Source organism: Sus scrofa, chromosome X, assembly GCF_054392235.1.
Source record: "Sus scrofa isolate SSC_HxYL_T2T_F1_AM1 chromosome X, Sscrofa_HxYL_maternal_Yorkshire_Landrace_v2.0, whole genome shotgun sequence".
In the NCBI taxonomy this organism is placed as follows: Eukaryota; Metazoa; Chordata; class Mammalia; order Artiodactyla; family Suidae; genus Sus; species Sus scrofa.
In genome coordinates this window covers 46,917,198-46,945,000 of record NC_139401.1, presented here as the reverse complement: position 1 = coordinate 46,945,000, position 27,803 = coordinate 46,917,198, and the positions used below count along the sequence as shown (strand labels likewise).

Genomic DNA, 27,803 nt, shown 5'->3' with positions numbered 1-27,803 from the left:
TTACGAACCCGACTAGTATCCATGAGGACGCAGGTTCCATCCCTGACCTCACTCAGTGGGTTAAGGGTCCCGCGTTGCCGTGAGCTGTGGTGTGGGCTGCAGACGAGGCTCACATCCCGTGTTGCTGTGGCTGTGGCGTAGGCTGTGGCCCTAAAAATACAAAAAAAAAAAAAAAGTCAGTACTTGTGAATGGAAGTCTTTTTTTTTTTTTTTTTGTCTTTTCTAGGGCCACACCCGTGGCATATGGAGGTTCCCAGGCTAGGGGTCGAATCGGAGCTGTAGCTGCCAAGTCTACGGCACAGCCACAGCCACGTGGGATCCGAGCCGCATCTGCAACCTACACCACAGCTCACGGCAACGCCGGATCCTTCACCCACTGAGCAAGGCCACGGATCAAACCGGCAACCTCTTGGTTCTTAGTCGGATTTGTTAACCACTGAGCCACAACAGGAACTCCATGAATGGCAGTCTTTGAGCTGCTCCACCAGAAGCCTTGGATGTTCGGAACCACCCAGCCCCGCTGGATGGAGTCTGGGCCTGTGAAGCTCAGAAGGGTGGGAAGTTCAACATGAGAGGCCTTGTGGGCTGAGCTCCAGAGCCTGGCCCGCAGTCCCCAGAGGTGCCCTGTCCCCACCCGCAGGGATCAACGTGGCCAGCCTGGAGTGGGTGTCCAGGGAGCCGGCACTGCTCTGCACCTTCCCAAGCCCTGGTGTGCCCAGGAAGGACAGGTCAGTGCACAGGGCTGGGAAGGCCCCTTGGCCCGCCAGTCCTTCCCCTGACACCCTTTGTCCCCTCAGCACCCTTTCAACCGTGCCCCAGGGCTCCTACTCCCTGCTGGCAAATGGTGTCTGCAAGTGGCCCGGATGTGAAAAGGTCTTCGAGGAGCCAGAGGACTTCCTCAAGTAAGGGGGCCAGATCCATTCCAGTCTGGGGGTGGGGGTGGGGGTGGGGCGGGGCAGTTTGTGGGAGGAGGTCTGGGGTGCAGGTCTCAGCTCTCACCTCATCCCAATAGGGGGTGAGATGAGAGAGGCAAAATCTGCAATTGCGGGTTCAGTCTCGCTCCATCACTCACTGGCTCTGGGACCTTGAGCAAGTTCCTTGGCTTCTCTGAGCCTTTGTTTCCTCATCTGTAAAATGGGGGCATCACAATAGAGGCGTGTGCTATGATTTCCCTCCATTTTACAGAAAAAGAAACTGAAGCCAAAGAGGTTAAGTGTCGTGATCAAGATCATCAACCAGGGAGTTCCTGTTGTAGCTCAGTGGGTTAAGACCCTGACTAGTCTCCATGAGGATGTGGGTTCCATCCCTGGCCTCGCTCAGTGGGTTAACAATCCGGCATTGCTATGAGCTGTGGTGTAGGTCACAGACACAACTCCGATCTGGCGTGGCTGTGGCTGCGGTGTAGGTCGGCAGCTGTCGCTCTGATTGGACCCCTGGCTGGGGAACTTCCATGTGCTGCAGGTGTGGCCGTAAAAAGAAAAAAGAAAAAAAGAAGATCACCATCCAGGCTCTGGAATCCACACTCCTAACTGCTTTGTCCTACAACCCCTCATGCCAACACACCAGCCTGCTTTCACTGATGCCCAAAGTCCACTATTGCTGCCTCCTGTCAAGCCCATCACACACACACACACACTATCACTCCCTCTCTCTCTCTCTCTCTCACACACACACACACACACACTCTCTCTCTCTCATACACACACCCCTTCTCAAACCATACCAAACTATCAGTAGCAACTCAATGAACCTCGTCCTCTTCACGGCCAGGCCTTCGCACAGGCTGTTCCCTCTACCTGGAATGCCTTTCCTGCTCTCACTTACCTGGCCTGCTCTCAGCTCCCTACTCTTCTCACGTCATCTCCGGCACCCTGGCCATACAGTAGATGACAGGTAGCATGAGTTGAAGGCATGACAGGTGTGACCTGGAGACTGGGGTAGAAAAAGGGGAGGGAGGAGTTCCCGTCGTGGCACAGTGGTTAACAAATCCGACTAAGAACCATGAGGTTGCGGGTTCGATCCCTGGTCTTGCTCAGTGGGTTAAGGATCTGGGGTTGCCATGAGCTGTGGTGTAGGTTGCAGACGTGGCTCGGATCCCGGGTTGCTGTGGTTCTGGCATAGGCCGGAGGCTACAGCTCCGATTCAACCCCTATGCTGGGAACCTCCATATGCCGCAGGAGTGGCTCAAGAAAAGGCAAAAAAAAAAAAAAAAAAAAAAAAAAAAAAAGAAAGAAAAAGAAAAGAAAGAAAGAAAGAAAGAGGGGAGGGAGGCCGAGGCTCTGAGCCCTCTCCACTTGAGCCCTCTCCACTTGGAGGCTGGACCCACCAGGGTCACCTGCATGGACTCTTCCCCCTCCCCAGGCACTGCCAGGCAGACCATCTCCTGGATGAGAAGGGCAGGGCGCAGTGTCTCCTCCAGAGGGAGGTGGTGCAGTCTCTGGAACAACAGGTGATGTGGGAAGAGGGGGCAGGGGTGGTGGTGGGTGAACCTAACGTCCACCCTATGCCAGGAGCCAGGGTTATCCAGGATGTTAGCTGGCATGGAAGAAGAAAGGGGGCAGGGGCTCCCATGGAAGACTACAGCCTGGACAAAGATGTGGCAGAGAAAGACCAGGCTGAGGCCTCATTCTGTGCCTGTCCTCACAGCTGGTGCTGGAGAAGGAGAAGCTGGGTGCTATGCAGGCCCACCTGGCCGGGAAGATGCCCTCACCCAAGGCTCCATCCGCGGTGAGCCACCCCAGGCCCACAGGTGGCACAGACTGCAGGGGGGCAGGGGAGGGGCCCTTGCAGGGGGCACTGGACCTATCCTTGCACCCAGGCCCTGGGATCTCCCGGGCCCCTGTCCCCCCAGGTCCACACATGCCCAGACCTGGGAATCTCTCCCTCTCCAACTACAAACCCTCTGACCTTAAGATCCCCAAACATCGTGATCCCAAGTTTGCAAAGCAATAGCAAATCACCAAATATTAAATGCAGACCACTGGCAGGACTGGCTGTATAACTCACAGGGCCCAGTGCAAAATGAACACATGGGGCTCAAATTTCAAAATGACCCGCAGAACATTAAACAAAGCAGGGAGTGGGAGTTCCTACTGTGGCTCAGTGGGGTACAAACCTGACTAGTATCCATGAGACTGTGGGTTCGATCCCTGGCCTTGCTCAGTGGGTTAAGGATCTGGCATTGCCGTGAGTTGTGGGGTAGGTGGCAGACATGGCTTGGATCCCATGTTGTAGTGGCTTGGCGTGGGCTGGCAGCTGCAGCTCCCATTTGACCTCTAGCCTGGGAGGTCCATATGCTGCGGGTTTGGCCTTAAAAAGCAAAAAAAAAAAAAAAAAAAAAAATCCCGGGGCCCTGGGTGCCTGCACAGTCCACACACCCAGAAATCAGCCCTGGGTGCCAGACACTGTGATGCCACTGTGACTTAGGTATTACTATCATCCCCAACTCACAGATGAGGAAAATTGAGGCCAGAAAGGGTTAGGTGACTTTCCCAAAGCTGCATTTGGGTAGCAGAGGAGCCCAATTCACCCCTAGCTCATGACCCCAACAGTGGCTCACTACACATATCAGTGTCCACACGCACACTCTAGTTGATATGGCCCATGATGAGTAGAACTGAGAAGAGGGTGCCCTTGTTTTTATTTTGTTTTTTGCTTTTTAGGATCACATTTGCGGCATATGAATGTTCCCAGACTAGGGGTCCATTCGGAGCTACCACTGCCGGCCTACTCCACAGCCACCGCCATGCCAGATCCTTAACCCACGGAGCAAGGCTAGGGATCGAACCCGCGTCCTCATGGATACTAGTTGGATTCTTAACCTGCTGTGCCACAACGAGAGCCTCCGCCCTTGACTTTTTAAAATTTTTTTATTTTATTGCTTTTTAGGGCCGCACCCGCAGCATGTGGAGGTTCCAAAGCTAGGGGTCAAATTGGAGCTGTAGCTGCCGGCCTACACCATAGCTCACGGCAATGCTGGATCCTTAATTCACTGAGCGAGACCCGGGATCGAACCTGTGTCCTCATGGATACTAGTTGGATTCTTAACCCGCTGAGCCACAAGGGGAACCTCTGCCCTTACTTTTAAAAACACCTATTTGGAGTTCCTGCTGTGGTATAGCTGGTTAAGGATCTGGCATTGCTGCAGCTGTGGCTCAGATTCAATCCCTGGCACAGGAACTTCCATATGCCGTGGGTGCAGCCATAAAAATAAAAATTTTTTAAAAATAATGAGTTCCTATCGTGGCGCAGTGGAAACAAATCCAACTAGGAACCATGAGGTTTCGGGTTCTGGCCTTGTTCAGTGGGTTAAGGATCTGGCATTGCCGTGAGCTGTGGTGTAGGTCGCAGACGCGGCTTGGATCTGGCGTTGCTGTGGCTGTGGTGTAGGCTGGAGGCTACAGCTCTGATTCGACCCCTAGCCTGGGAACCTCCATATGCCGCGGGTGCCGCCCTTGAAAGACAAAAAATAAAAAAATAATGAGTTCCTATTGTGGCTCAGGAAGTTTAGAATCAAAATAGTATCCATGAAGATTCAGGTTTGATCCCCGGCCTCACTCAGGAGGTTAAGGATCCTTGTGTTGCCATGAGCTGTGGTGAAGGTCACAGACACGGCTCGGATCCCGTGTGGCTGTGGCTGTGGCATAGGCTGGCAGCTGCAGTTCCTTTTTGACCCCTAGCCTGGGAACCTCCATATGCTGTAGGTGTGGCCCTTAAAAAAAAAAGAAAGAAAGAAAGAAAAAGGAAAAGAAAAAAGAAAATAAAGAATAAAAGGAAAAAGAAAAAACATACAAAATACAGTTATTTAAAACTAAAGTGGAAAGTTTAAAGCCTCTCAGTTACCAGCCTCTCCCTCCATTCCCAGGCATCATCTGACAAGGGTTCCTGCTGTATTGTAGCCACTGGCACCCCGGGCACCGCCGTCCCAGCTTGGCCGGGCCCCCAGGAGGCCCCTGACGGCCTGTTTGCTGTGCGCAGGCACCTCTGGGGCAGCCATGGAAACAGCACGTTCCCAGGTAAGAGCAGTCCGTGCCCTGCGTGGTGCCCCCTGAGCCTCTGATCCCCCTGCCTGGCCCTGGGCGGGGGACTGCTCTTTAGCACCCCAGTCACCCAGCCTTGGGAAAATCGCACCTGCTTGCAAAAGCTTCCTCTCCGGATTTTCATGGGCTTCCAGCCCCGAATGTGGTCTCAGACGTCTAGCCCCAGCCCTGTCTCCCCTGGGGATTGGGGCTCCCTCGCTGGGCTTTCGCTCTGCCATCTAGTCGTCAGAAGGGAGGGAGCGAGCTTAAGAATTCCCTCCCCCCACAACTCCCTCTTTCTGACCAAGGAAAACCCTGATGACTTGCTCACCCGTCCCCCACTACCTGGGGACCTGGGGCCGTGGGCTTAACGGGGATCAGGGCCTTTGCATGCCATCCTGGCTCTGCCACTTAACCAGTTACATCTCTTTGGTGTGGAAGTTACTTGACCTTTTTTTTTTTTTTTTTTTTTTTTGGTTTTTAGGGCTGCACTCGCGGCATATGGAAGTTCCCAGGCCAGGGGTCGAATCAGAGCTGCAGCTGCCAGCCTCCACCACAGCCACAGCCACAGCAACGTGCCATCCGGGATCCGAGCCACATCTGTGACCTACACTATGGCTCGCGGTCACACCGGATCCTTAACCCACTGAGTGAGGCCAGAGATCGAACCCGCATCCTCATAGATGCTGGTTGGGTCTGTTACCACTGAGCCACAACGGGAACTCTACGACTTCTTTTAAACCTTGGAGAGAATAAGCCCTGTTTCGGTGGGAGCGCGGCAAAGGGGAAATGCTCTCTTGTATGTCGAGTGCTTCGCAAACAGTGGCCGTGATCATGGAAAGCCGTGTTCACAGCAGGATTTCAGAGGGGAGGGGAGGGAGCGAGACGTTCCCTGACTGGGACCTGATCCCTCCCCCCCACCCCCCGACAGATTTCTTTCACAACATGGACTACTTCAAGTTCCACAACATGCGGCCCCCTTTCACCTACGCCACCCTCATCCGCTGGGTAAGCAGGGTGCCGGGCTGGAGGACCTGCCTCCCTCTGAGCACCCCTAGGCGGGCTCCTACAGGGATGAACCCACGCCTCAGCCGTGATCCCTCATCTTCACCCCAGACCTGCCCCCAAACCCACATCTAAACTGCCATCCAAGCCAGTGCAAGCCAAGCTCTGGCCCTAGACCTACCCCTTCCTGATATCCACCCCAACCCCGTACCTAAATGCCCCCTGGGCCCATACGTAGCTCCCACACCAGCCTGATCTTTGCCCTGTGTCCTACGCCCACCCCAGGGACACCCTAACTCCTTCCCCAGCCCTGACATACCCCTGTATGTCAACACATCCCCCAGCTAGATCCCGTCCCTAACCCCTTCTTTGCAACACTCGACCCTTGACCTCACCCCATCCCCACCCCTTCATCTGAGTCTCCCTGATGGCTTCCCAGAAGCTTCACCAGAGCCCGCCTGGACCTTCATCCTAAGCCCAGACCTAACCCTACACGATGCAACACGTTACCCTGCCTAACCCCATCCTGATCCTGGCCCAGAGCCTCACTGCAGCCATAATTGCTGATTCTTGATGTGATCTCATTCCTAAGTCCAAGCAGATCTTTTTTTTTTTTTCTTTAGGGCTGCACCCAAGGCAGATGGAAGTTTCCGGGCTAGGGGTAGAATCGGAGCTATAGCTGCCAACCACAGCCACAGCCATCGCCACGCGGGATCCAAGCTGTGCCTGCGACCTACACCGCAGCTCACGGCAATGCCAGATCCTTAACCCACTGAGTGAAGCCAGGGATCGAACCTGCATCCTCATGAATGCTAGTCAGATTCGTTTCTGCTGAGCCACTACAGGAACTCCAAGCAGATCAATTTCCCTGACCCTTACCGACCATACACAATCAACCTTTCTTTTTTTTAATTTTTGAGATATTTTAATTATAGTTGATTTACAATGTTCTATCAATTTCTGCTGTACAGCATAGTGACCGAGTTGTACATATATATACATTCTTTTTCTCACAATATCTTCCATCATATTCCATCACAAGTGACTAGATATAGTTCCTTGTGCTATAGAGCAGGACCTCATTGCTTATCCACTCCAAATGCAATAGTTTGCATCTACTAACCCCAAACTCCCAGTCCATCCCCCTCCCTCCCCCTCCCTCTTGGCAACCACAAGTCTGTTCTCCATGTCCATGAGTTTGTTGCCTTTCTGTAGAAAGGTTCATTTGTACCATATATTAGATTTCAGATATAAGTGGTATCATATGGTATTTGTTGTTCTCTTTCTGACTTACTTCACTTAGGATGAGAGTCTCTAGTTTCAGTCATGTTGCTGCAAATGGCATTATTTTGTTCTTTTTGATGGCTGAGTAGTATTCCACTGTGTACAATCAACCTCATTCTTGACCCTGAACCCAACCACATCCCTGGCACATAAAATAACTATATCAACTAGGCCCATCTCTGAGCCCTGACCGAATGCTGTGTGCCATTCCACCCTCTTGCCCCTCAACTCACCCCAGTCCATCCCAGCCTGATCCTTGTCCCGCCGCTTCCCTGATCTTTGACTGCCTGGCCCTTTGCCCCTTCCAAATCCTTAACTGGACCCCGCTCCTGGCCCTTAACCTTCCCAAACCCTGAAACCTCACTCTTAGAAAGAATTCCAACTCCACCCCGGACATTTAACTTATCTCCAGCCCTAACCCTGTACCGGACCCTACTCTACCCTCGGCCCTGACCCTTTACCTAAGCGCATCCTAGCCCCACCCTCACCCGACTTCTAACCCAGTCTCTGACCCATCACCCTACACTATCTCCCTCCCTTCCCCAACCCCCACAATTCCACCCAGGTCAGAAGGCCCAAAGTGGGCCACTGCCCCTTTCGGCCTGACTTTGGGGGAATGGCTCCCTTTATCCCCCTACCCCCCAACCGCCAGGCCATCCTGGAGGCTCCAGAGAAGCAGCGGACACTCAACGAGATCTATCACTGGTTCACACGCATGTTCGCCTTCTTCAGAAACCACCCTGCCACCTGGAAGGTGAGTGCCCCTGGAGGTGGCAGTGGCCTGGAGGGCCATCAAATGCCACTGGGGTACTGGGTCAAGGTCAGGAGCCAGAGAGCCTGGGACTGGGCTTGTGGGTGTGTTGGGAAGGGTCGGGAGGTCGATTTTTTGGTGGGCACTGCCGACCATGGAGGATGACAGCCTGCTTGCTCCCCTCCCGCCCCCACCTCCTGGACTGGCCGGCTGGTCCTCCTTGTGCAGAATGCCATTCGCCACAACTTGAGCCTGCACAAGTGCTTTGTGCGCGTGGAGAGCGAGAAGGGGGCCGTGTGGACCGTGGACGAGTTCGAGTTTCGCAAGAAGAGGAGCCAGAGGCCCAGCAGGTGTTCCAACCCCACCCCCGGCCCCTGACTGCAAAGCCAAGGAAAGAAGGATGGACAGGGGCCAAAACTGGGGGTGGAAGTGGCCAGGGGAGGGGCGACCGACCACGGACGTGCCTGCGGGGGACCAAGACATAAGGTGTGCGCTGGCTGGCTGGCCAAGGACACCGCTCCCCAGCTGACCGCCCTCTTGGATCACATGCTCTGCACCAACGCCGCTTAGGGGGACCCTGGCCCCAGCCCCGCCCCCCCACCCCCACCCCAGCCCCTTTGCAATGGGCTCTCCAGCCAAACTGAGCCTTGGCAACCGACCCGCACACAACAGCCTGCCTCAGTCGCTCTCACAGACGACCTGGGGGCTGGAAAGGACACCGAGAGTCACAGTCCTGTCCCTTGGACTCAACACAAACCCCCAGACACGAAGCGCCTGCCTCAGTACGCACAGACCATCTCGAACCTGCAGTCGCACAGTCACAGCCGAGCACAGTCCTGGCAACCCACATACCCCAAAGCACGCACCCGCAGCCAGCCTCCAGGCCCGCGGGTGCAGGGTCACACAGGGTGTGCCCAGACACCTGCCCAAGCAGTGGCCTCAGTACCTTCAGGATCTCCGGTCCCAGAAAGCCACACAGACACACACTGGTCACGAATGGTACATCACATGGCTCCTGACACAAATGCTTGGTCACTCAGGCTCTTTGAACTCACCTGTGTGCACACCCACAGAGCACCCCACCTGGCCTCCTGAGTCCCACGCGGACACCCAAGGCCATATACACACCACACACACACACACAATATCCCCAGTGTCTCGCCAGTCACCCGCCCCTCCCCACCCCCAGCCCCATGGCCCCACGCCTCAGCTTAGACTGCAGACAGAGCCCCTCATTTATTTGAGATCCAAGGCCCCACGCCCCCCAGCGCCCTCCGCAATAAACTGCAGCCGAGATCCCATACTCCAGATGATCGCCCCAGCTGAGGGTCACAGTCGGGTGGGCCAGGGTCTGCGGCCAAGGCTGCAGCAGAAGAAGCTGGACTGCAAAGCAGGGGGCACAGCCAGGGCCAGCATTTGGCCAGTACCCCTAGTGCTCCCAATCCCTGCCTGAGGCCAGGGAGCCGGGGGACGAGGGGGTGGCGGGGTGGGGACACCTCTGCTGGGGGCTGCTCAGGCCTCACGGACCCGGCCCAGGAGGCCAGCGTTCTCCTGGCGAAGGGCTCGGTAGTCCTCGCGGATCTTCTCCAGGTTGCTGAGGGTCTTCTTGCCCATCTCCGTCTCGATCTGAGGCAATGGCAAGCATGGCCCTTCAGCACACAGGACCCTTTTCGCAGCTCCCGCTCGCTACCCCCCCGCCCCATTATGGCCACTCGGGCCCCTCCCCTAGGCCTCCCACCCCCTCCCATAAGAGCCTGCTCTGTCCCACGGGCAGGCCCTTGCATGAGGCCTCCGTCCACCTAAAATCCTTCGCTGTGTGGCAGGACCACCCGTGACCTTCTTTTTTTTTTTTTGCATATGGAGGTTCCCAGGCTAGGGGTTGAATCGGAGCTGTAGCCGCCGGCCTATGCCACAGCCACAGCCACGCAGGATCCGAGCCGTATCTGCGACCTACACCACAGCTCACGGCAACGCCGGCTCCTTAACCTACCGAACAAGGCCAGGGATCGAACCCGCAACCTCATGGTTCCTAGTCGGATTCATTAACCGCTGAGCCATGACAGGAACTCCCACCCACCACCTTCTTAAACTGGAGCCTCTGCCCATGGCCCTGGGAGGCAAGCAGGAGGACCCTCGGGGCGGAAGGGGAGGGATCAGAGGAGGCCGCTGGGCTGTCATCGGTCACACATGCAGCTACTAACAGGCAGGGCTGAGACTCCAGCTGCAGGCTGTGCCTGGTTCCACAGCCTCTCGGTATAAACCAAGGAGCTGTCCCCTGGCCCGCCTTGGTGAGCCCCACCCCCGTCCCGCACCACGCCCCCAGCCTCACCTGCTCCTCAAGGTCCCGAACCTCCCGCATGATGGTGCCCGTGTCCTCGATGGTCTGGATGAGCTGGCTGCAGTTCTGGGGACGGCAGGAACAGAAGGCTTGCACCTCAACTCGGCCCCTCCCCGAGCCAGCCCCCAGGCACGCGTCTCCCCTCACCTCATGCAAAGCAGCTAGATACTTGTAGGCCTTCCGAACAGCGTCGTCCTTTTTAGCATCCTGATCAGAGAGAGAGAGGACCTCAAAGGTGTCAGGGGGCTACTCCCGCCCCGCCCCAACCCTCTGCCTCCCTCCAGGCCCCCACAAGGCCACCCTCTCCCACTTGGCCGATTGCATACTCCACAGGGCAAAGCCAGGCCCCAGCCATCAGTGGTACCTATGAGGCTTACACAGGGCCCAGCCCCCCGCCCCCAGCCCCCAGCCCAGCCTGCCTCGCACCTTGAACACGAGCTCATCGGTCACTGCAAACGTCCGGTCCAGCTTCCCTGACAGGGAGTTGATTTCCTTCTGAAGCTCCTTCGTGTCAGACAAGATCTGGCAAAGAACGGGGTAGCCGTGAGCTGGTGTCTGGGGCGGGGGTGGGGGCGGGGGCCGGCGGGCAGCCGGCTGAGGGCATCCCTGATGGAGCTATCACATCCAGACAGGGTTCGGAGTGGCTGGAGGGGACAGGGTGGGGCTGTTCTGTGTCTGGCAGCTCTGCCTTTCGCAGGGTGTGAGGCCCCTGTGTGGCCCAGCGACACACATCCGCCACTTGGGGGCACGGCTGCCCATGGGACCCACCCTGCACAGCCACGATGGCGCACCTTCGTGATCTCTTCCTTCTGTTTGCGGATGTTGCCCACGATCTCCAAGATGCGCTGGGTGTAGGCCGGCCGGGACACGTCTCTGGGCAGGGTCACGAGCTCTGACATCTAGGCAGAGACACACAAGCGCGCCCCTAGGACCCACCTCTCCCCCCGTGCCGCCCCCACCGTGCAAGGACCTTACCAGCTGCTTGTAGACCTCCTCCTTCCGGCGGGCCTCTTCAGCAGCTGCCCGAACACTCTGGTGCAGCTCCTGGATCTCTGCCAGCCGTCGAGAAGATTCCAGCTGCCCAGGGCCCCGTGGGTAGAGGGCAGTGAGGCAGAGCACTGGAGGGGCCCCTCGGGAGGGCCCGAACCTGCCCCCACCCAGAGCCCTGGAGAGTCCACCCCCACCCTCACCCTGCTACCTACCTCTCTGCAGTCCTGGAGCTTTCGGAGGTGGCGGTACTCGGCAAGGAGCGGGACCCGGTGCTTTTCCCACTGACCCGCCAAGTGGATGACCCGCTGGGCACTGCTCTCTACCACGAGCTGGGGTGGGAGTGGTGTGGGGTGGAGTGGAGTGGGGGGGGGGAAATGGCAGCTACGTGTCACACAGGCTGGGCCCATCCAACCCCCAGCCTCCCAGCCCCACCTCAGCGCCGGCCCCACCTGCAGCTTGGCGAGGTTGGCAGCCCCGTCGGGCAGCAGCTCCACCGCCCGGCTCTTCAGGCGCAGGGCCTGCTCACGCTCCGCTGTGCTGAGCTCGCTCTGCCGACACTCGGTCTCCACCTGGCACCCCAGGACCACCCCCCCACACGCACACTCCCAGTCAGTGGGGGAGCCCTGCCACACGGCACAGCCCCCCAGCCCCCACTGGGCCTGGAAAGCTGTGGCCTAGCCCAAGCCCTCACATAGCTCTTTAGCCTCTACTGGGCCCTCGAACCCCACCAGATAGCGACAGAGACCTATCAGCAGTGACAGGCAGACACAGGCCCCTCTGACCCCTCCACTTCCACAATGACAGCACCCCCCACACACACACACAAGAGCCCTGATGAGCCACACAGGCCTCTGCCCATGCAGACCCATCATGTCCCCACTGACACCCACAAGGCACCTATAACCCCTATATACACACCCCCCTTTTTGTCTTTTTGCCTTTTCTAGGGCCGCTCCCGCGGCATATGAAGGTTCCCAGGCTAGGGGTTGAATCAGAGCTGTAGCCACCGGCCTACGCCACAGCCACAGCAATGCGGGATCCGAGCCACACCTGCAACCTACACCACAGCTCATGGCAATGCCAGATCCTTCACCCGCTGAGCAAGGCCAAGGATCGAACCCGCAGCCTCATGGTTCCTAGTCGGATTCATTAACCACTGAGCCACGATGGGAACTCCTACACCCCCACCCCTTTCGCTCCCACTGGTTCTCCTGAACCTTCAGGAGCCCCACAGGTCGCCAGTGTCTCCCGTGAACTCTTCTGACACCTGCAGACCTCTCCAGAGTACTTCTCAGTCCCCTCAAGTCCCTCTAAGCCCGCCCTGTGACCCCTGACTCTGGCGGGCAGCCCCTGACCAACCCCACCTGCACCAGGCTGATGCCCAGCGTCTTCATGTTGGCTTCAACCTCTTCGATGTTGCGGTTCACACCCTCTAGCTGCTCCCGAAGAGACTCCAGCTCCTGCTCCTGAGCTGCCCACGTGTCCTGGGAGGCACAGGCCCATTGGGGTGATGGTGTCAGGCCCCATCGACAGCCCACGGCCCCGGACACCCCCGCCCGCCAGCACTGCTTGGCCCACCTGTTCAGGCCGCCGGGAGGTGGTCGGCACATCTGACACCTGGGCTGCCTGGGCCTCGGGCTCCTGGGGCGTGAGAAAGGGGCATCCTGGCTGTTGGGGTAGGCCCTGCTCCCAGAGCCCAGCTTCGGCACCCCCCACACCCCACGCAAGCACCCTCGTAGCCCTGTACCCAGGTCCGATACTATGGTGCCCCCGACGATGGAGAGCATGTGAGTGCGTGACAATCGAGGCGCTCCCCGTGAGCTCGGATTGGAGTGTTTGCTCATAAAGAAACCCCCCTGATCCTGACACAGCTCCTGCCTGCCGGCCCATGCGAAGGACGCGACGAGGGCCCCTCTGGGTGACCATCCAAGGAGAGGAAATACGTCCAGAGCAAAGTGCCTGGGGAAAGCTGGGGTTTGCACAAAGAGCACCCCTACACCCTTACATGGTTCCAGCCGCTCTACCCTTTCTCCACGGAAGTTCCCAGGAAGCCAGAGGACCCCTGCCACCACCGCCCCACCCTGGCCAGGTACCCGCTCCTAGTGGGGAGAGGGCATGCCTGGTGGGAACATGCATGGGACCCAGTGTGGATAAAGTGTGTCTGTACATAGAGCAAGGACCCTATGTGGATAAAGGGCGGGTGTCTGTACATAAAGCAACCCCGCCTTGGCCCCCATCAGCGTGCCCCGGGCCCACTTGGGCCCACCCACCAGATGGAAGGTGAACTTCTCTGAGTGTGTGAAGCGGGAGCCCTTGGGAGTCCCAGTCCTGGTCCCAGCACCCCAGGCCTGCAGCAGCTCTCCCAGGTCGCGGGCTTGTGGGGGAGGCCCTAGTCGGCCCCAGGTCTGGCGCAGATGCTCGGCCAGGTGCTTCTGCAGCCGCTGCCGGTGAGCCCGTGTATCCTCCTGGAAACAGTGGAAGGGTGTGGAGGCCTGCTGGGCACCCAAGGCCCTGCCTCACCAGGGAGCCACCGGACGGGGTGCTACCGACAAGTCACGCCCACTCCCAATGGGCCCCCCCAGGGGGCCCGTGCCCGCACTCCTGGCCCACGGGCCTGGGAGCTCCCTGAGGACAGGGTCTGCTCTTCTTCGGCCCCACTCCTCTCCATCCACTTGCTCCCCGCACCGGAGGAGGCTGTGAGAAGGAAGAGAAGTACGCTGGCAGCCCCCCAAATGAGAGACTGACACGGAAAGGCTATGTGGGGACAGAGCAGAGACCAAGTCAGAGGTGCTGGGCAGATAAGGGGGCAGAGGCAGAGGGGAACTGAGAGAGAGTGTCATGAGAACAGAGGCAGCTTTGACACAAATGGTGGAATCTGATCACGAGCTCAGTGTTGGATGCAATTCAGAGGTCACTGCTAATTTTGTTAGGTGATGGACTTCGCTTCATGGCTCAGAGGTTAATGAACCCGACTAGAATCCATGAGGAGGCGAATTTGATCCCAGGCCTTGCTCAGTGGGTGAAGGATCCGGTGTTGCCGTGAGCTGTGGTGTAGGTCACAGATGTGGCTTGGATCTGGTGCTGCTATGGCTGTGGCGTAGGCTGGCAGCCGTGGCTCCAATGTGGCCTGGAGACTGGGAACTTCCATATGCCTCAGGTGCGGCCCTATCAAAAAAGCATGAAAAAAAAAAAAAAAGGAATGCCCTTATGCATGAAGAAGTGTATGCTTAAGTATTTAAAGGTAAAAGGACAGGATGTCTGGGATTTGCTTTAAAATCATACAGAAAAAAAAAATCAAGAGAAGACATGAAGAAAAATGGGCAAAATGCTTATAGTTGAAGGTAGATGACAGGGACTGATGATAGTCTCTCTACTTCCGTGTTTGAAATTCCTTTCAGTTTGGAATTCTCTTGTGGCACAGCGGGATGGGGATCCGGCTTTGTCACTGCTGTGGCGCGGGTTCGATCCCTGGCCCAGGAACTCCTGCATGCCATGGGCGAGGTGGCCCAAAAAAAAAGAAGAAAGAAAGAAAAAGGAAAAGAAAGAAACTCCTGTCAGTTTAGGAGCTCCCGTCGTGGCGCAGCAGAAACAAATCCGACTAGGAACCATGAGGTTGCGGGTTCGATCCCTGGCCTCGCTCCGTGGGTTAAGGATCCGGCGTTGCCGTGAGCTGTGGTGTAGGTCATAGACGCAGCTCAGATCCTGCGTTGCTGTGGCTGTGGTGTAGGCTGGCCGCTGTAGCTCCGATTAGACCCCTAGCCTGGGAACCTCCATATGCCGTGGGTGAGCCCTTTAAAAAAAGGAAACTCCTATAAGTTTAAAAATGAGAGAAAAAGATAAAGACAGGACAAATGACACTGGGGGACTCAGAAGGAGTCAGTTTCAGAGGTGGACAGAGGGGAGAGGGAGGTAGATACAGAGGTAAGACAGAGGCAGAGACAGAAATGAGGAAAATAGTACAGAAATGAGGAAAGGAGGCGTTCCCGCTTTGGTGCAACGGGATCAGTGGCGGCATCAGTGGTGGCATCGTGGGAGCACTGGGATGTGGGTTCAGTCCCCAGCCCGGCACAGTGGGTTAAGGATCCGGCGTTGCCGCAGCTGCAGCTTGGCCAAAAAAAAAAAAAAAAGGAAAAAGGAAAAAGAAAAGAAATGAGAGGCGCGAGGAGAGAGAGAAAGACAGGCAGCAAAATCACAGGAAGAGAAAGACAATTGACTAGAAGAGACAGAGCAGAGATCTAGAGGCTGTGATGGCAGAGACAGAGAAAGAGGGAGTCAATCAGGGGCAGGAAAAAGACAGTAGAAACGGGGAGAAAGGGAGCAGATCCTGTTGGTTCTGGCGGCCCATGCACATCCTTTGGTGGAACTTCACCCTGAGAAAAGAGCAGTATCACCCTCCGTGTCTCAGGGCAGGAAGCCGAGGCTCCGAGGGGCCATACTGACTTGTGCGTGGACCATGGTCTTTTTTTTTTTTTTTTTTTGCTTTTTAGAGCCACACCCTGGGCATACGGAGGTTCCCAGGTTAGGGGTCGAATCAGAGCTGTAGCTGCCAGCCTACACCACAGCCACAGGAACAAAGGATCTGAGCCACGTCTGTGACCTACACCACAGCTCACAGTGACGCCAGATCTTTAACCCACGGAGCGAGGCCAGGGATCGAACCTGCGTCCTCATGGATGCTAGTCAGGTCCGCTAACTGCTGAGCCGCGACGGGGACTCCAGTCACGGTCTTTCTGACTCCAGTGTTCTTTCAGGCCGGGAGCAGGGAAGTTGCACACAGGGAGGAGAGGATGGAAGAGAGGGACAAAGTGGGGGTGGGGGTGGAACGAGAGGGGCAGGGGACGAACGAACAGGACAGGAAATGGGAGCTGTGGTGAGCCAGGGCCTCATCAGCAGGGGGCCAAGTACTGGGGGGTACCTGGGCGGGGAGGCGGGATGCCCGGTGGACCCAGTCCTCGTCCCCGGGGCGGTCCCGGCCCGTTTGCTGGCAGAGCTGGACAGCATGGTGTTCGAGGAGGGAGGCTGCCCTCGCGGCAGGCTGGGGCACCTGGGTGGGAGCTGGGAGCAGCAGAGGACTCGCCTGGAACTCCTGAGGTTCTGGAGGCAGCAACAGAGTCAAGCCAGCCCTCCTGTCTCACTATGTAGTCAGGGCCACCTCCACCCCTTCCCTCCCCTGCCCCCCAGCCCCTCTCCACAGCCTCACACTCACCTGCCCTGGAGCTCAAATCAGGCATGGCCAGCCTGCTGGCATGGAAAGGCTTCTGAGGGGCTGAGCCCTGGTAGGAGAGCAGAATCAGAGCCTCGAGGATGAATTGTGATGGGGTGGGGGTAGAGAGCACCAGTGGGAAGGGGCCAAAAACCTGACGCCCACATGAGGACAAGGCAGGCAAGGTGGGGGACTAGCAATATCGACGTGAGTTGGGGAGGGGTCCCACCTGGAGGTGCTGAAGCTTAGGAGTGCGAAGGAGGGGTGGGACCCAGGGCAGGGCCAGCTGGTCCCGGATTTGGCTCCCGATGGCCCGGAGGAGGATAGCTGAGTCACCTGAGGGAGTGGGGAGGGAGGGTCAATCAGATGACAATGCCACAACTCCAAAAATGCACACCTTGGAGTTCCCGTCGTGGCTCAGTAGTTAACGAATTCAACTAGGAACCATGAGGTTGCGGGTTCGATCCCTGGCCTTGCTCCATGGGTTAAGGATCCGGCGTTGCCATGAGCTGTGGTGTAGGTTGCAGACGCGGCTCGGATCCCACGTTGCTGTGGCTCTGGCGTAGGCCGGCGGCTACAGCTCCGATTCGACCCCTAGCCTGGGAACCTCCATATGCCGCAGGAGCGGCCCAAGAAATGGCAAAAAAGACCAAAAAAAAAAAATGCACACCCTAGGGGCAGCCTGACTTCCTGCCCCATCATTCTCGCATTTAGTCATTCAACAAACGTTTACTGAGCACCTACTCTGTACCAGTCCCCATTCCAGACCCTCGGGCGACCTCAGCAAACAGATGGATAAATAGCCTCCTGCCCTCACGGGGCAGCAGGGCGGTAGAGAAAAGCAGGACCAAGGTCATAAGGACAATGGAAAAAACCTGTCCAGTGGTGATCAGCAAAGGAGGATAAGGACCCTTGAGAGGAACATAAAATTTGAAACAAGGCAGTCCTGGAGTTCCCATTATGGCGCAGTGGTTAACGAATCCAACCAGGAACCATGAGGTTGCGGGTTCGATCCCTGGCCTTGCTCAGTGGGTTAAGGATCCGGCATTGCAGTGAGCTGTGGTGTAGATTGCAGACGAGGCTCGGATCCCATGTTGCTGTGGCTCTGGCGTAGGCCAGCGGCAACAGCTCCAATTAGACCCCTAGCCTGGGATCCTCCATATGCCACAGGAAGTGGCCCTAGAAAAGGCAAAAAAAAAAAAAAAAAAAAAAAAAAAAACCCAAAAAACAAAAAACAAGACAATCCTGGGAAGGTGTCCCTGAGGTGACATGTGAACAGGCACCTCCAAGAGCTCAGAGAGGGAACCATGAATCTATCTGGGGGCAGCATCAGCGAGAAGAGGCAAAGGCCCTGAGGCTGGGTGGCCTGGCTGGCTGAGGAGCATCAAGGAGGCCCGTGTGGGAGTTCCCACTGTGGCGCAATGAGATCAGCCGCGTCTCTGGAGCGCTGGAACACAGGTTCGATCCCCGGTCGGCATGGTGGGGGCACAGGTGGGTTAAGGAGCCGGTGTTGCCATAGCTGCGGCGTAGGTCCCGACTGTGGCTCAGATCTGATCCCTGGCCCAGGAACTCCAGATGCCACAGGGCAGCCAAAAAAAAAAGGAGGCTGGTGTGGGTTAGAATGGGGGTGGGCAGGGCAGGAGGAAGTGAGGCACCTCCTTACCTGGGTCAGCTCAAGCCCCGGTCCCCTTCCCCTCTGCCTTGCATCCTCTCTCCCAGGCCTCCCTCCTAGCTCTCACAGTCCACCCCCACCAGCTAACCTTTTCACCCCTTTCACCCCTCTCAGCCCCCACCACACCCCAGGCACCCCATACCTGCAGGCTGGTCTGCATCCTCAGAGGCATCAGTGGGCAGACGCTCAGCCAAGAAGAGAAGCAGGTCCCGGAGGTCAGGCTCACTGGGGTAGAGGAAGTTCTGATAGCCAAGCTCCAAGGGATAGCCCAGGTCCTGGGGGTTGGGGAGGGCGACCCCAATCAGTCTGGCAGGCAGGAGCCTCCTGCCCTGGGAGCCCAGGCCCTAGACCACAAATGTTCCCACTCGCTCCCCAACCACCACCCTCTGAACTTCCCCTTGGCTCCCTAAGCCCTCCAGAGGGTTAAGATGAAAGCTCTGGCCTTTCTAAAGGTGACTCAAAATCCAGAGGCCGTAAAAGAAAAGATGGGTATTTCTTTTTTTTCTTTTTTCTTTCTTTTTTTTTTTTTTTTTTTTGGCTTTTTAGGGCCGCATCCATGGCACGTGGAAGTTCCCAGGCTAGAGGTCGAATCAGAGCTGCAGCTGGCCGCCTACGCCACAGCCACAAGGGATGCGAGCAGTGTCTGTGACCTATGCCACAGCTCATGGCAACGCAACACCAGATCCTTAACCCACTGAGCAGGGCCAGGGATCTAACCCGCACCTTCATGGACATGAGGTGGGTTCATTACCGCAAAGCCACAGTGGGAACTCCAAGATGGGGATTTCTGAATATATGAAAAAAGATTTTTAAAGAAAAAAAATGCAATGAGCAAAGTTAAAAAGAATAATCACAAGCTGGGAAAAAAAGTATTTGTCATAAGCAAAGAGCAAATCTACCTAGTTTATAAAGAGTGCCTAGGGACTTCTCTTGTGGTGCAGTGGGTTAAGGATCCGCCATTGTCCGAGGGTTCGATCCCTGGCCGAGGAATTTACACATGTTGTGGGCATGGCCAAAAAAAAGAGTGCCTAAAACTACACAGGCAAAAAGAGCAGCAGTGTAACAGAAAAGGAGGCAGAAGATAGGAACAGACAGTTCCCAGAAAAAGAATGCAAAACGGGCTTAAACATATGTGAATATGTCCAACCTGGCTTACAAGAGAGACTGGCATTGAAAGCACAATTGAGAGACCCCCACGGGAGCCTCCCGGATCTGATCCCGGACAACGTGATGTTTCGTTCTGAGGTCCACTCAGGGAGGGAGATAAGATCGCTGAGGCAGAGTTCCTGTCCCAGACCTGAATCCAGCCATGAGAGAACAATCAGACCAATTCAGACTGCAGGGCTGTTCCAGGAAACAACAGGCTGCACTGCTTCAAAAACATGTGTCCTCGTGAAAAGAAACAAAGAAGCAAAAACTAAAGAGGACTGTTCGATACAGAAGATTAGAGATGTAACAGTGAAATAAAATGCATGAGCCTTGATTGGACGCTATAGCTGAAAAAAACCCCAGCTATAATGGATATTTCTGTAAGAATGGAGGAAATTTGACTGCTCCAGATCCTGGATACTATTACTCTAGCAATATTCAATTTCATGCATGTGATCCCAGTATGGGGTACTGTGGATATTCTGGCCAGTGTCGTTTTACTTAGGAGAAGTGCGCTGAAAGTTTTCTGAACTGAGTGTCATGATGTCTGCCACTTTCAAATGGTTCAGCAAAAATGTGTGTGTGTGTGTGTGTGTGTGTGTGTGTGTGTGTGTGTGTGTGTATCTATACATAGACAGAAAAGAATGGAGCAAAATGTTAACAACATAGAAAGCTAGGAGAAGGGTGTTATTGTTCTATTTTCATGTCTTCTTACATTTGAAAGGTTTTCTAAGGACAAAGCTAAGAAAACTATACGGACATCTTCTGACAATACCCTCCGGGCACCAGGTTGTGGAGGAAAACAGGCACCCTCTCATCCACTGCTGTTAGGAATGTAAAACTTAATCCCATGGATGGCGACGTCGCAAAATCTAACAAAATGACATAGGCATGTACACTTCCACCTACCGAGCCTACTTCTAGGAGTTTACCAGGAAGATATGCCTGCACCAATTCAAGAATATATATGCATTATTTTCAGTACGGCATTACTTGCAAAATATTGGAAACTCCCTAAATGTCCAAGTATAGGACAGTGGTTGAATATCAACTACAATGAACTATTCTGCAGCTGCAAAAAGGAAAAAATGATTAAGATCTTTATTGTCTGATAGGAAATGATTTCCAGGATATGTTGAAAGGGGGGGAAGAGGGAAGGAACTACGTATATGCTTTTTTATTTTTTCAGGGCTGCACCTGCAGCACATGGAGGTTCCCAGGCTTGGGGTCAAATCGGAGCTGTAGATTTTGGCCTATGTCACAGCCACAGCAACGCAGGATCCGAGCTGTGTCTGCAGCCTACACCACAGCTCATGGTAACACCGGATCCTTAACCCACTGAGTGAGGCCAGGGATCAAACCCGTGTCCTCATGGATGCTTGCCGGGTTTATTTCCGCTGTGCCAAAATGGGAACTCCCTATATGCTCTCTTCTGTGTAAGAAAGTGGGAAAATAAGGGGAGTTCCCGTCGTGGCGCAGTGGTTAACGAATCCGACTAGGAACCATGAGGTTGCAGGTTCGGTCCCTGCCCTTGCTCAGTGGGTTAACGATCCGGCGTTGCCGGGAGCTGTGGTGTAGGTTGCAGACGTGGCTTGGATCCCACGTTGCTGTGGCTCTGGCGTAGGCCGGTGGCTATAGCTCCGATTGGACCCCTAGCCTGGAAACCTCCATATGCCGAGGGAGCGGCCCAAGAAATAGCAAAAAGACAAAAAAAAAAAAAAAAGTGGGAAAATAAGATTATGTATTTATATTTGCTTATATCTTCATTTCTTAAAAACTGAATACACAAGAAACTAATCTAAGTGATCCCCTTGCAGCAGAAGGGTAAGGAGGTAAATGGTTTGGAGTGCAAGTGAGAATTCTCAAGGTATCGTGTTACTTCTGTCACACCTTGGCGATTTCTTTCACCCTTTCAGTAGTTAACCATCTTTTACCTAGTTAAAAATTCTTGTCTTTTTTTTTTTTTTCAGGGCCACACCTGCGGCATATGGAGATTCCCAGACTAGGGGTTGAATTGGAGCTACAGCTGCTGGCCTATGCCACAGCCACAGCAACACGAGATCCGAGCCGTGTGGGCGACCTACAGCACAGCTCACGGCAACGCCAGATCCTTAACCCACTGAGCAAGGCCAGGGATCGAACCCACAACCTCATGGTCACTAGTCGGGTTTGTTAACCATTGAGCCATGATGGGAACTTCTACCTAGTTAAAAATTCTTTATATTAAAATGTCCCTATTCAGGAGTTCCTGCTGTCGAGCAACGAGATCTGCAGCATCTCTGGAGCACTGGGATTCAGGTTCGATCCCCGGCTTGGCACAGTGGGTTAAGGATCCAGCATTGCTGCAGCTGCAGCATAGGCTGCAACTGTGGCTTGAATCTGATCCCCAGCCCAGAAACTCCAGATGCTGTGGGGCAGCCAAAAAAAGAAAAAAGAAAGAAGAAAAAAAAGGAAAATTTCCCTATTCAAATTATTGCTGGGTTTTTTGTCTCCAGACTGGACCCTGACTGATAAAAATGACCTATGCAAACCAGTAAACAACATTTTTCCGAGAGACTACAGGCTTTGGAGTCAAAAAAATCGGTATCAAAATCCAGACTGCGAGTTCCTGTCGTGGCTCAGCGGTTAACGAATCTGACTTGAGGAACCATGAGGTTGCAGGTTCAATCCCTGGACTCACTCAGTGGGTTAAGGATCCGGTGTTGCCGTGAGCTGTGGCGTAGGTCGAAGATGCGGCTCAGACCCCACGTTGCTGTGGTTCTGGCATAGGCCAGCGGCTACAGCTCTGATTAGACCCCTAGCCTGGGAACCCCCATATGCCACAGGTGTGGCCCTAGAAAAGACAAAAAAAAAAGAAAAAAAAGAAATCCAGCCTGCTACTTAACTGTTATTTAATCACCCAGAAGCTGCCCAGAAGCTCAGCTTCCTAGCTAGGAGGTGGGGCTGATAGTATTTTCCCTGTGTGGATGCTTTAAGGGATAAAAGGGCCCATTAAGGTTCTGGTCTGGAGCTGCATGGATTCTGAAAGTAGACTTCCTGGATTCAAATCACTTATATATGGAATTTTAAAAAAGGATACAAATGAACTTATTTGCAGAACAGAAACAGACAGATGGGGGGCCATGGGGAGGGAGGGGTGGACTGAGGGTTTTTTTGTTTGTTTGTTTTGTTTTGTTTTGTCTTTTTGCTATCTCTTGGGCCGCTCCCGCGGCATATGGAGGTTCCCAGGCTAGGGGTCCAATCGGAGCTGTAGCCACCGGCCTACGCCAGAGCCACAGCAACGCAGGATCTGAGCTGCGTCTGCAACCTACACCACAGCTCCCGGCAACGCCGGATCGTTAACCCACGGAGCAAGGGCAGGGACCGAACCTGCAACCTCATGGTTCCTAGTCGGATTCGTTAACCACTGCGCCACGACGGGAACTCCCTGGACTGAGGTTTTTTGATGGAAATGTTCTAAAATTAGGTTGTGATGATGGTTGCACAATTATAAATATAATAAAATTCATTGAATTATTTTTTTTAAATCAAGCATTAAAAAAAAAAATCTGGAGTTTCTGTTGTAGCTCAGTGGGTAAAGAACCTGACTACTATCCATGAGGATCTGGGTTTGATCCCCGGCCCCACTTAGTGGGTTAAGAATGTGGCTTTGCCTCAAGTTGTGATGCAGGTCGCAGATGCGGCTCAGATCCCGTGTGGGCTGTGGCTGTGGCTGTGGCTGTGGGTGGCATCTACAAATCAGATTGGACCCCTAGCCTGGGAAGCTCCATATGCCACAGGTGTGGCCCTAAAAAAAAAAAAAAAAAAAAAATTTCAGGAGTTCTTGTTATGGTGCAGCGGAAACGAATCCGACTAGGAACCATGAGGCTGCAGGTTGGATCTCTGGCCTCGCTCAGCAGGTTAAGGATCCTGTGTTGCCGTGAGCTGTGGTGTAGGTCACAGATTCGGCTTGGATCTGGTGTTGCTGTGGCTGTGGTGGAGGCTGGTGGCTACAGCTCCGATTAGACCCCTAGCCTGGGAACCTCCATATTCCACGGATGCGGCCCTAAAAAGACAAAAAAAAAAAAAAAAAAAAAGACCAAAAAAATCCAATTTTTGCTCTTTACCTACTACTGTGGGCCCTCAAGCAAATCACTTAACCTCTCTGCCCTTCATTTTCCTCATCTGAGAAAAAGGATAACAACAGCGCCTACTTCAGAAAGTTGTCATGAGAATTCAGCGAGCTAATGCCCTGTTACCACAATGCCCAGCACGGAGCACGCCCTCAGAAAACATCATTAGACACACATCTGCGTGTTTGATCATGACGTAAGATTTGTTTATTTCAGAGTGTCATAAGTCACAAAAGTGTGAAAACCACTGGCTTTTAAACTACTTTGCTATGGGTTTTTTCCGACACCTGCAATCAGAGTTGTGACTGATACAGAAACTCATTCCAGGAGTGGCATGTGTGAAATGACAGACGTCAAAATACGGAGGTGGCTGAGTCGCAAAAAATGGTGCCGCCAGGAGTAGGGCCCATGTAGAGGCAGACACCAGAAGGCGGCAGTGCTGAGCTGAGGTGGGGTACAAGGGCAGCACCCAGCTGGGTTAAGGGAGACCTCTTCGGAGTTTCCGTTGTGGCTCAGCAGAAATGAATCTGACTAGGAACCCTGAGGTTGCAGGTTCGATCCCTGGCCTCACTCAGTGGGTTAAGTATCTGGCATTGCAGTGAGGTCACAGACATAGCTCGGATCCAGTGTTGCTGTGGCTGTGGTGTAGGACAGCAGCTGTAGCTCCGATTGGACCCCTAGCCTGGGAACCCTCCATATGCTACTGAGAGACCTGTTCTACCTGCTTAGAACAAACCAAGGCTCTGGGACCAGAAAGTCCTTTTTTTTTTTTTTTTTTTTTTGTCTTTTTTAGGGCCGCACCCGCAGCATATGGAAGTTCTCAGGCTAGGGGTCTAATAAGAGCTATAGCTGCCGGCGTACACCACAGCCACAATAACGCAGGATCTGAGACACATCTGTGAACTACACCACAGCTCACAACAACGCCGGATCCTTAATGCACTGAGTGAGGCCAGGGATGGAACCCGCATCCTCATGGATACTAGTCGGGTTTGTTAACCACTGAGCCACAACGGGAACTCCCAGAAAGTCTTACTCACTGAGAAAGCCATACTCTCTGCCCTTGGCTAAAGTTTGTGTGAGCAAAAGTAGGTCACCACCCAATCCACTGGGCAACAGCACTGAGAGAAAGAGGAACTGAGAACTGGGGGAAGCCTGACCCCTCGGCCCCCCACTGAATACCTCCCACTGTGCACCCTCCTTGCCAAACAGAGGACTCCCCTGCATAAAGTGTCATCCTTGAGAAGACAGCCTCGGGCCAGGGGACAGACTGTCTGCCTCGAGGGCTACCAAGAGCCCCGGACAGAAGAACCTGAGAACTCCTGAGAGCTAGGTGAACCTGGATGGGTGAGGCAGAGTCTGAGGCCTATTTCTAAGAGATAGAAACTGGACAAGCAAGCTACACATTCAAGAAACCTGCCCCCTGGGGATAAGCAGAAGGGTTCACTGCAGTTTCTCTCTTGTCCCTCTACCACCATGTATTGAATATGTTGGCCATGCTGACATCCATTACGTAGCCAGAGGTTGCAGGAATGTAAGCAATGGTAAGCAATGTAAGCAATTAATCCAATGATATTAATACCATTTGCACAAAGCTTATTATATCCAGTTTTCCACGTATGAACTATTTTTTTTTTTTTTTGGCCACACCATGGCATGTGGAAGTTCTGGGGCCAGGGATCAATCCCACACCACAGCAGCAACCCGAGCTACAGCAGTGACAATGCTGGATCCTTAACATGCTGAGCCACCAGGAAACTCCCTATGAACTCATTTTGGGTTTTTTTGTTTTTTGTTTTTGGTTTGGTTTTGTTTTTTTGGTGTTTTTTTTTTGTCTTTTTGCCTTTTCTAGGTCCGCTCCTGCAGCATATGGAGGTTCCCAGGCCAGGGGTCGAATCAGAGCTATAGCCGCCGGCCTACACCACAGCCACAGCAACGCTGGATCCAAGCCGTGTCTGTGACCTACACCACAGCTCACGGCAACACTGGATCCTTAACCCACTGAGCAAGGCCAGGGATCGAACCCGAAACCTCACAGTTCCCAGTCGGGTTCGTTAACCACTGAGCCACGACGGGAACTCCGAACTCATTTTGAATCCTCATAGCAACCCTATGTGGTAGATACAACCCATTTTCCACGTGAGAAAACTGAGGCCCAAAGAGGTTAAGAGACTAGCCTAAAGTCCCAGAGCTAGTGAGCCAGGAGCAATGACATTTACCCAGAGCCTTTGGATACAGTAACTGGACACAAGTCTGTACTGGGGAGGTGTAAGTGCTTCACCAGAAGGCACTTATCTATGACAGAGACAATATAGGAATTATCCCCATGAGAGGCAGGCTGAGTGTGGCTGCCACAGGGCAGAGTGAAGTTTTAGTGCAGAGACACTGCTTTTTAGTTAACCAGCGTATTTTCCCTTGTGTAACCCTCCTTCCCCCGACTCCATGTGATCCTGAAGGAGCAGCCAATCCCAGTGCCCTATAGGGATGACCATGTGATCCAGGTTGGCCAATCAGAGCACAGATGGTTAATTTCAGCCTGAGCATGTGAGCCAAACAGGGCCTTTTCAGGAACTGGGAAATGGAATATTGTATGGGGAAAAGTTCTTGGTGCTAAACTCAAGACACAGGAGCCAGAGGCAGCCCGGGCACAAACTGGATCAACTCATTTAGTGCTCATAACAACCCTACTTTTATCATCTCAGTGTCACAGATGAGGAGGCTGAGGCCCACAAGGGTTAGGGTCTTACAGTTAGCCAGGGTCTGAACTACTCAAGCAGTTTTACCAGTCAGCAGTCTTAACCACTAATGAACATTAAGCCACAAGGGAAGCTGGCAGAGAGGAAAGGCAAGAGTTTCAAAGGAGCTTGGTGACTCTGAAGGAGGAAGGAAGAGGCTGTGTGTATTGAAAGGAAGGCACTCACCATGCAGGCCTGAGCCAAGCTCATGGCCAGACGGAACCGGGCAGACATGGCAAGAGGCAGCAGGGGGCTGAGGCCGGAGCCCACAGCAGGGTTGATTACACGCAGGCAGCGGACCACAGCTTCTACAACCAGCTCAGTGGTGAAGGCTCGCAGGGTCTGCACATCTGGAGGAACTGCCCTGAAGAAGAAGGGGGCAGGCTCAATGAGGGGGAGCAGCCAGGAAACAGGGATGAGGCTGGAAGCCCTAGTTACTGGGATGTGGGTGGGGAGGACGGCCACAGTTCAGACAGGTCATGGGTGCTGCTGGCTGACTTCCATTGGGCAAACTAAGACCTGGCGGAATCCTCAGGTCCTAAGACCTTGGTGTAGAATGGTGGATGGAAGGGATCTGAGTTCAAAAGAAAATCTCAACTTTCCCTATGCCTAAAAGCCCCAAAATTCTGGAGTCCAGGAAGGGCTAGGAGCCCAGGTGGAATGGTCTCTGGTTTTCTGCAGCCCCAGAGATCATGTTTCCTGCAGGTCAGTGGTCCCTAGATATTGAGCTGCTAGGGTTTTGAGACTAGATGCTGGGAGGCTGGGGTTTTCAGGAGTTCCAAATGTCAGAGTCCCTGGATCGCAAGAACACCTAGTTCAAGCAATCCAGAAATTAGGCTCCTAGATGTTGGAGTCCTTATGTGTTGGGGTAACCAAGCATTAAGACCACCAGATTTCAGAGTCCTGGGAATTTAAAAGCCCCAGGTATTGGGAAATAGGGTTCGAAGGTTCCTAAGCAGCCAGTGCCAGGGGTTTTTGGAGTCCCTGAGTGCCAGGGTCCCAAAGGTTTTAAGTTCCCTGGTTATCAGGTTACAGGTATCTTAGAATCTCCAGGTAACAGGGTCCCAGGGTATTGACGTCAAATCCACAGGTCTCAGAACCCCAGGTCTTAAGGTTCCAAGGTTTTAAAGTGTCTAGGTCCTGGAGTTTGGGGTTTCCCAAGTGTCAGGGTCAAAGGGTTTGGGAGGCCGTGTGTGTGTGTGTGTGTGTGTGTGTGTGCGCGCGCGCGCGCGCGCGCGTTTGTGTGTGTAAAGAGAAGGGAGGATCCTAGGGTTCTGGAAGTTGGAGCCCTGAATGTCAAGGTCCGGGGTTTTAATGTTCCCGGGTGACTGGGTCCGGAGTTTTGGAGTCCCGGATGCGGGCATTCCGGGGTGGGCGGGGGCTGTGTCCTTACGTGCCGGCCTGGCGCAGGGAATGGATGAGGATTCGGTCCGCCTCCTCCATGGTGGAGCCGTGTTCGAGTCCGAGGCTGGGTCCAGGGCCGGGTCCGAGCAGGATAGGCGCAGCTGTGGAAAGCCCGCTCCGAGCTCGCAGTTCAAGGAGTGTC

The 27,803-nt window shown here is 54.3% G+C and overlaps 2 protein-coding genes across 26 annotated transcripts in view; one reads left to right on the top strand and one right to left on the bottom strand.

Moving 5' to 3' along the window:
* FOXP3 (forkhead box P3) overlaps nucleotides 1-9,361 on the top strand; it is a 25,507-nt gene extending 16,146 nt beyond the window's left edge. For 21 of the 24 annotated variants that reach the window (XM_085006395.1, XM_085006379.1, XM_085006400.1 and 18 more), the window contains 8 exons: nucleotides 641-728; nucleotides 798-902; nucleotides 2,362-2,449; nucleotides 2,647-2,727; nucleotides 4,865-5,015; nucleotides 5,950-6,026; nucleotides 7,960-8,061; nucleotides 8,287-9,361. In XM_085006395.1, coding sequence (XP_084862521.1) covers nucleotides 641-728; nucleotides 798-902; nucleotides 2,362-2,449; nucleotides 2,647-2,727; nucleotides 4,865-5,015; nucleotides 5,950-6,026; nucleotides 7,960-8,061; nucleotides 8,287-8,436 — 842 coding nt within the window. In that variant the 3' untranslated portion in view covers nucleotides 8,437-9,361. 24 annotated transcript variants of the gene reach the window in all.
* Nucleotides 9,276-27,803, bottom strand: CCDC22 (coiled-coil domain containing 22). 2 transcript variants are annotated; one of them, XM_003135083.6, is made up of 17 exons: nucleotides 27,651-27,803; nucleotides 26,444-26,621; nucleotides 18,404-18,536; nucleotides 16,819-16,925; nucleotides 16,593-16,659; nucleotides 16,302-16,480; nucleotides 13,657-13,851; nucleotides 12,965-13,027; nucleotides 12,751-12,870; nucleotides 11,836-11,955; nucleotides 11,599-11,715; nucleotides 11,372-11,473; nucleotides 11,188-11,295; nucleotides 10,823-10,918; nucleotides 10,544-10,603; nucleotides 10,388-10,462; nucleotides 9,276-9,684 (listed from the first exon to the last, which is right to left on the bottom strand). In XM_003135083.6, the coding sequence occupies exons 1-17, from the start codon at nucleotides 27,698-27,700 to the stop codon at nucleotides 9,571-9,573; spliced, it is 1,884 nt and encodes a 627-aa protein (XP_003135131.2). In that variant the 5' UTR covers nucleotides 27,701-27,803; the 3' UTR covers nucleotides 9,276-9,570. The 2 variants fall into 2 exon arrangements, 1 of the variants encoding a protein (XP_003135131.2); XR_014835380.1 differs by lacking the exons at nucleotides 9,276-9,684; nucleotides 10,388-10,462; nucleotides 10,544-10,603; ... (1 more) ...; nucleotides 11,188-11,295; nucleotides 11,372-11,473 and having other exon boundaries at nucleotides 13,657-15,019; nucleotides 16,140-16,480.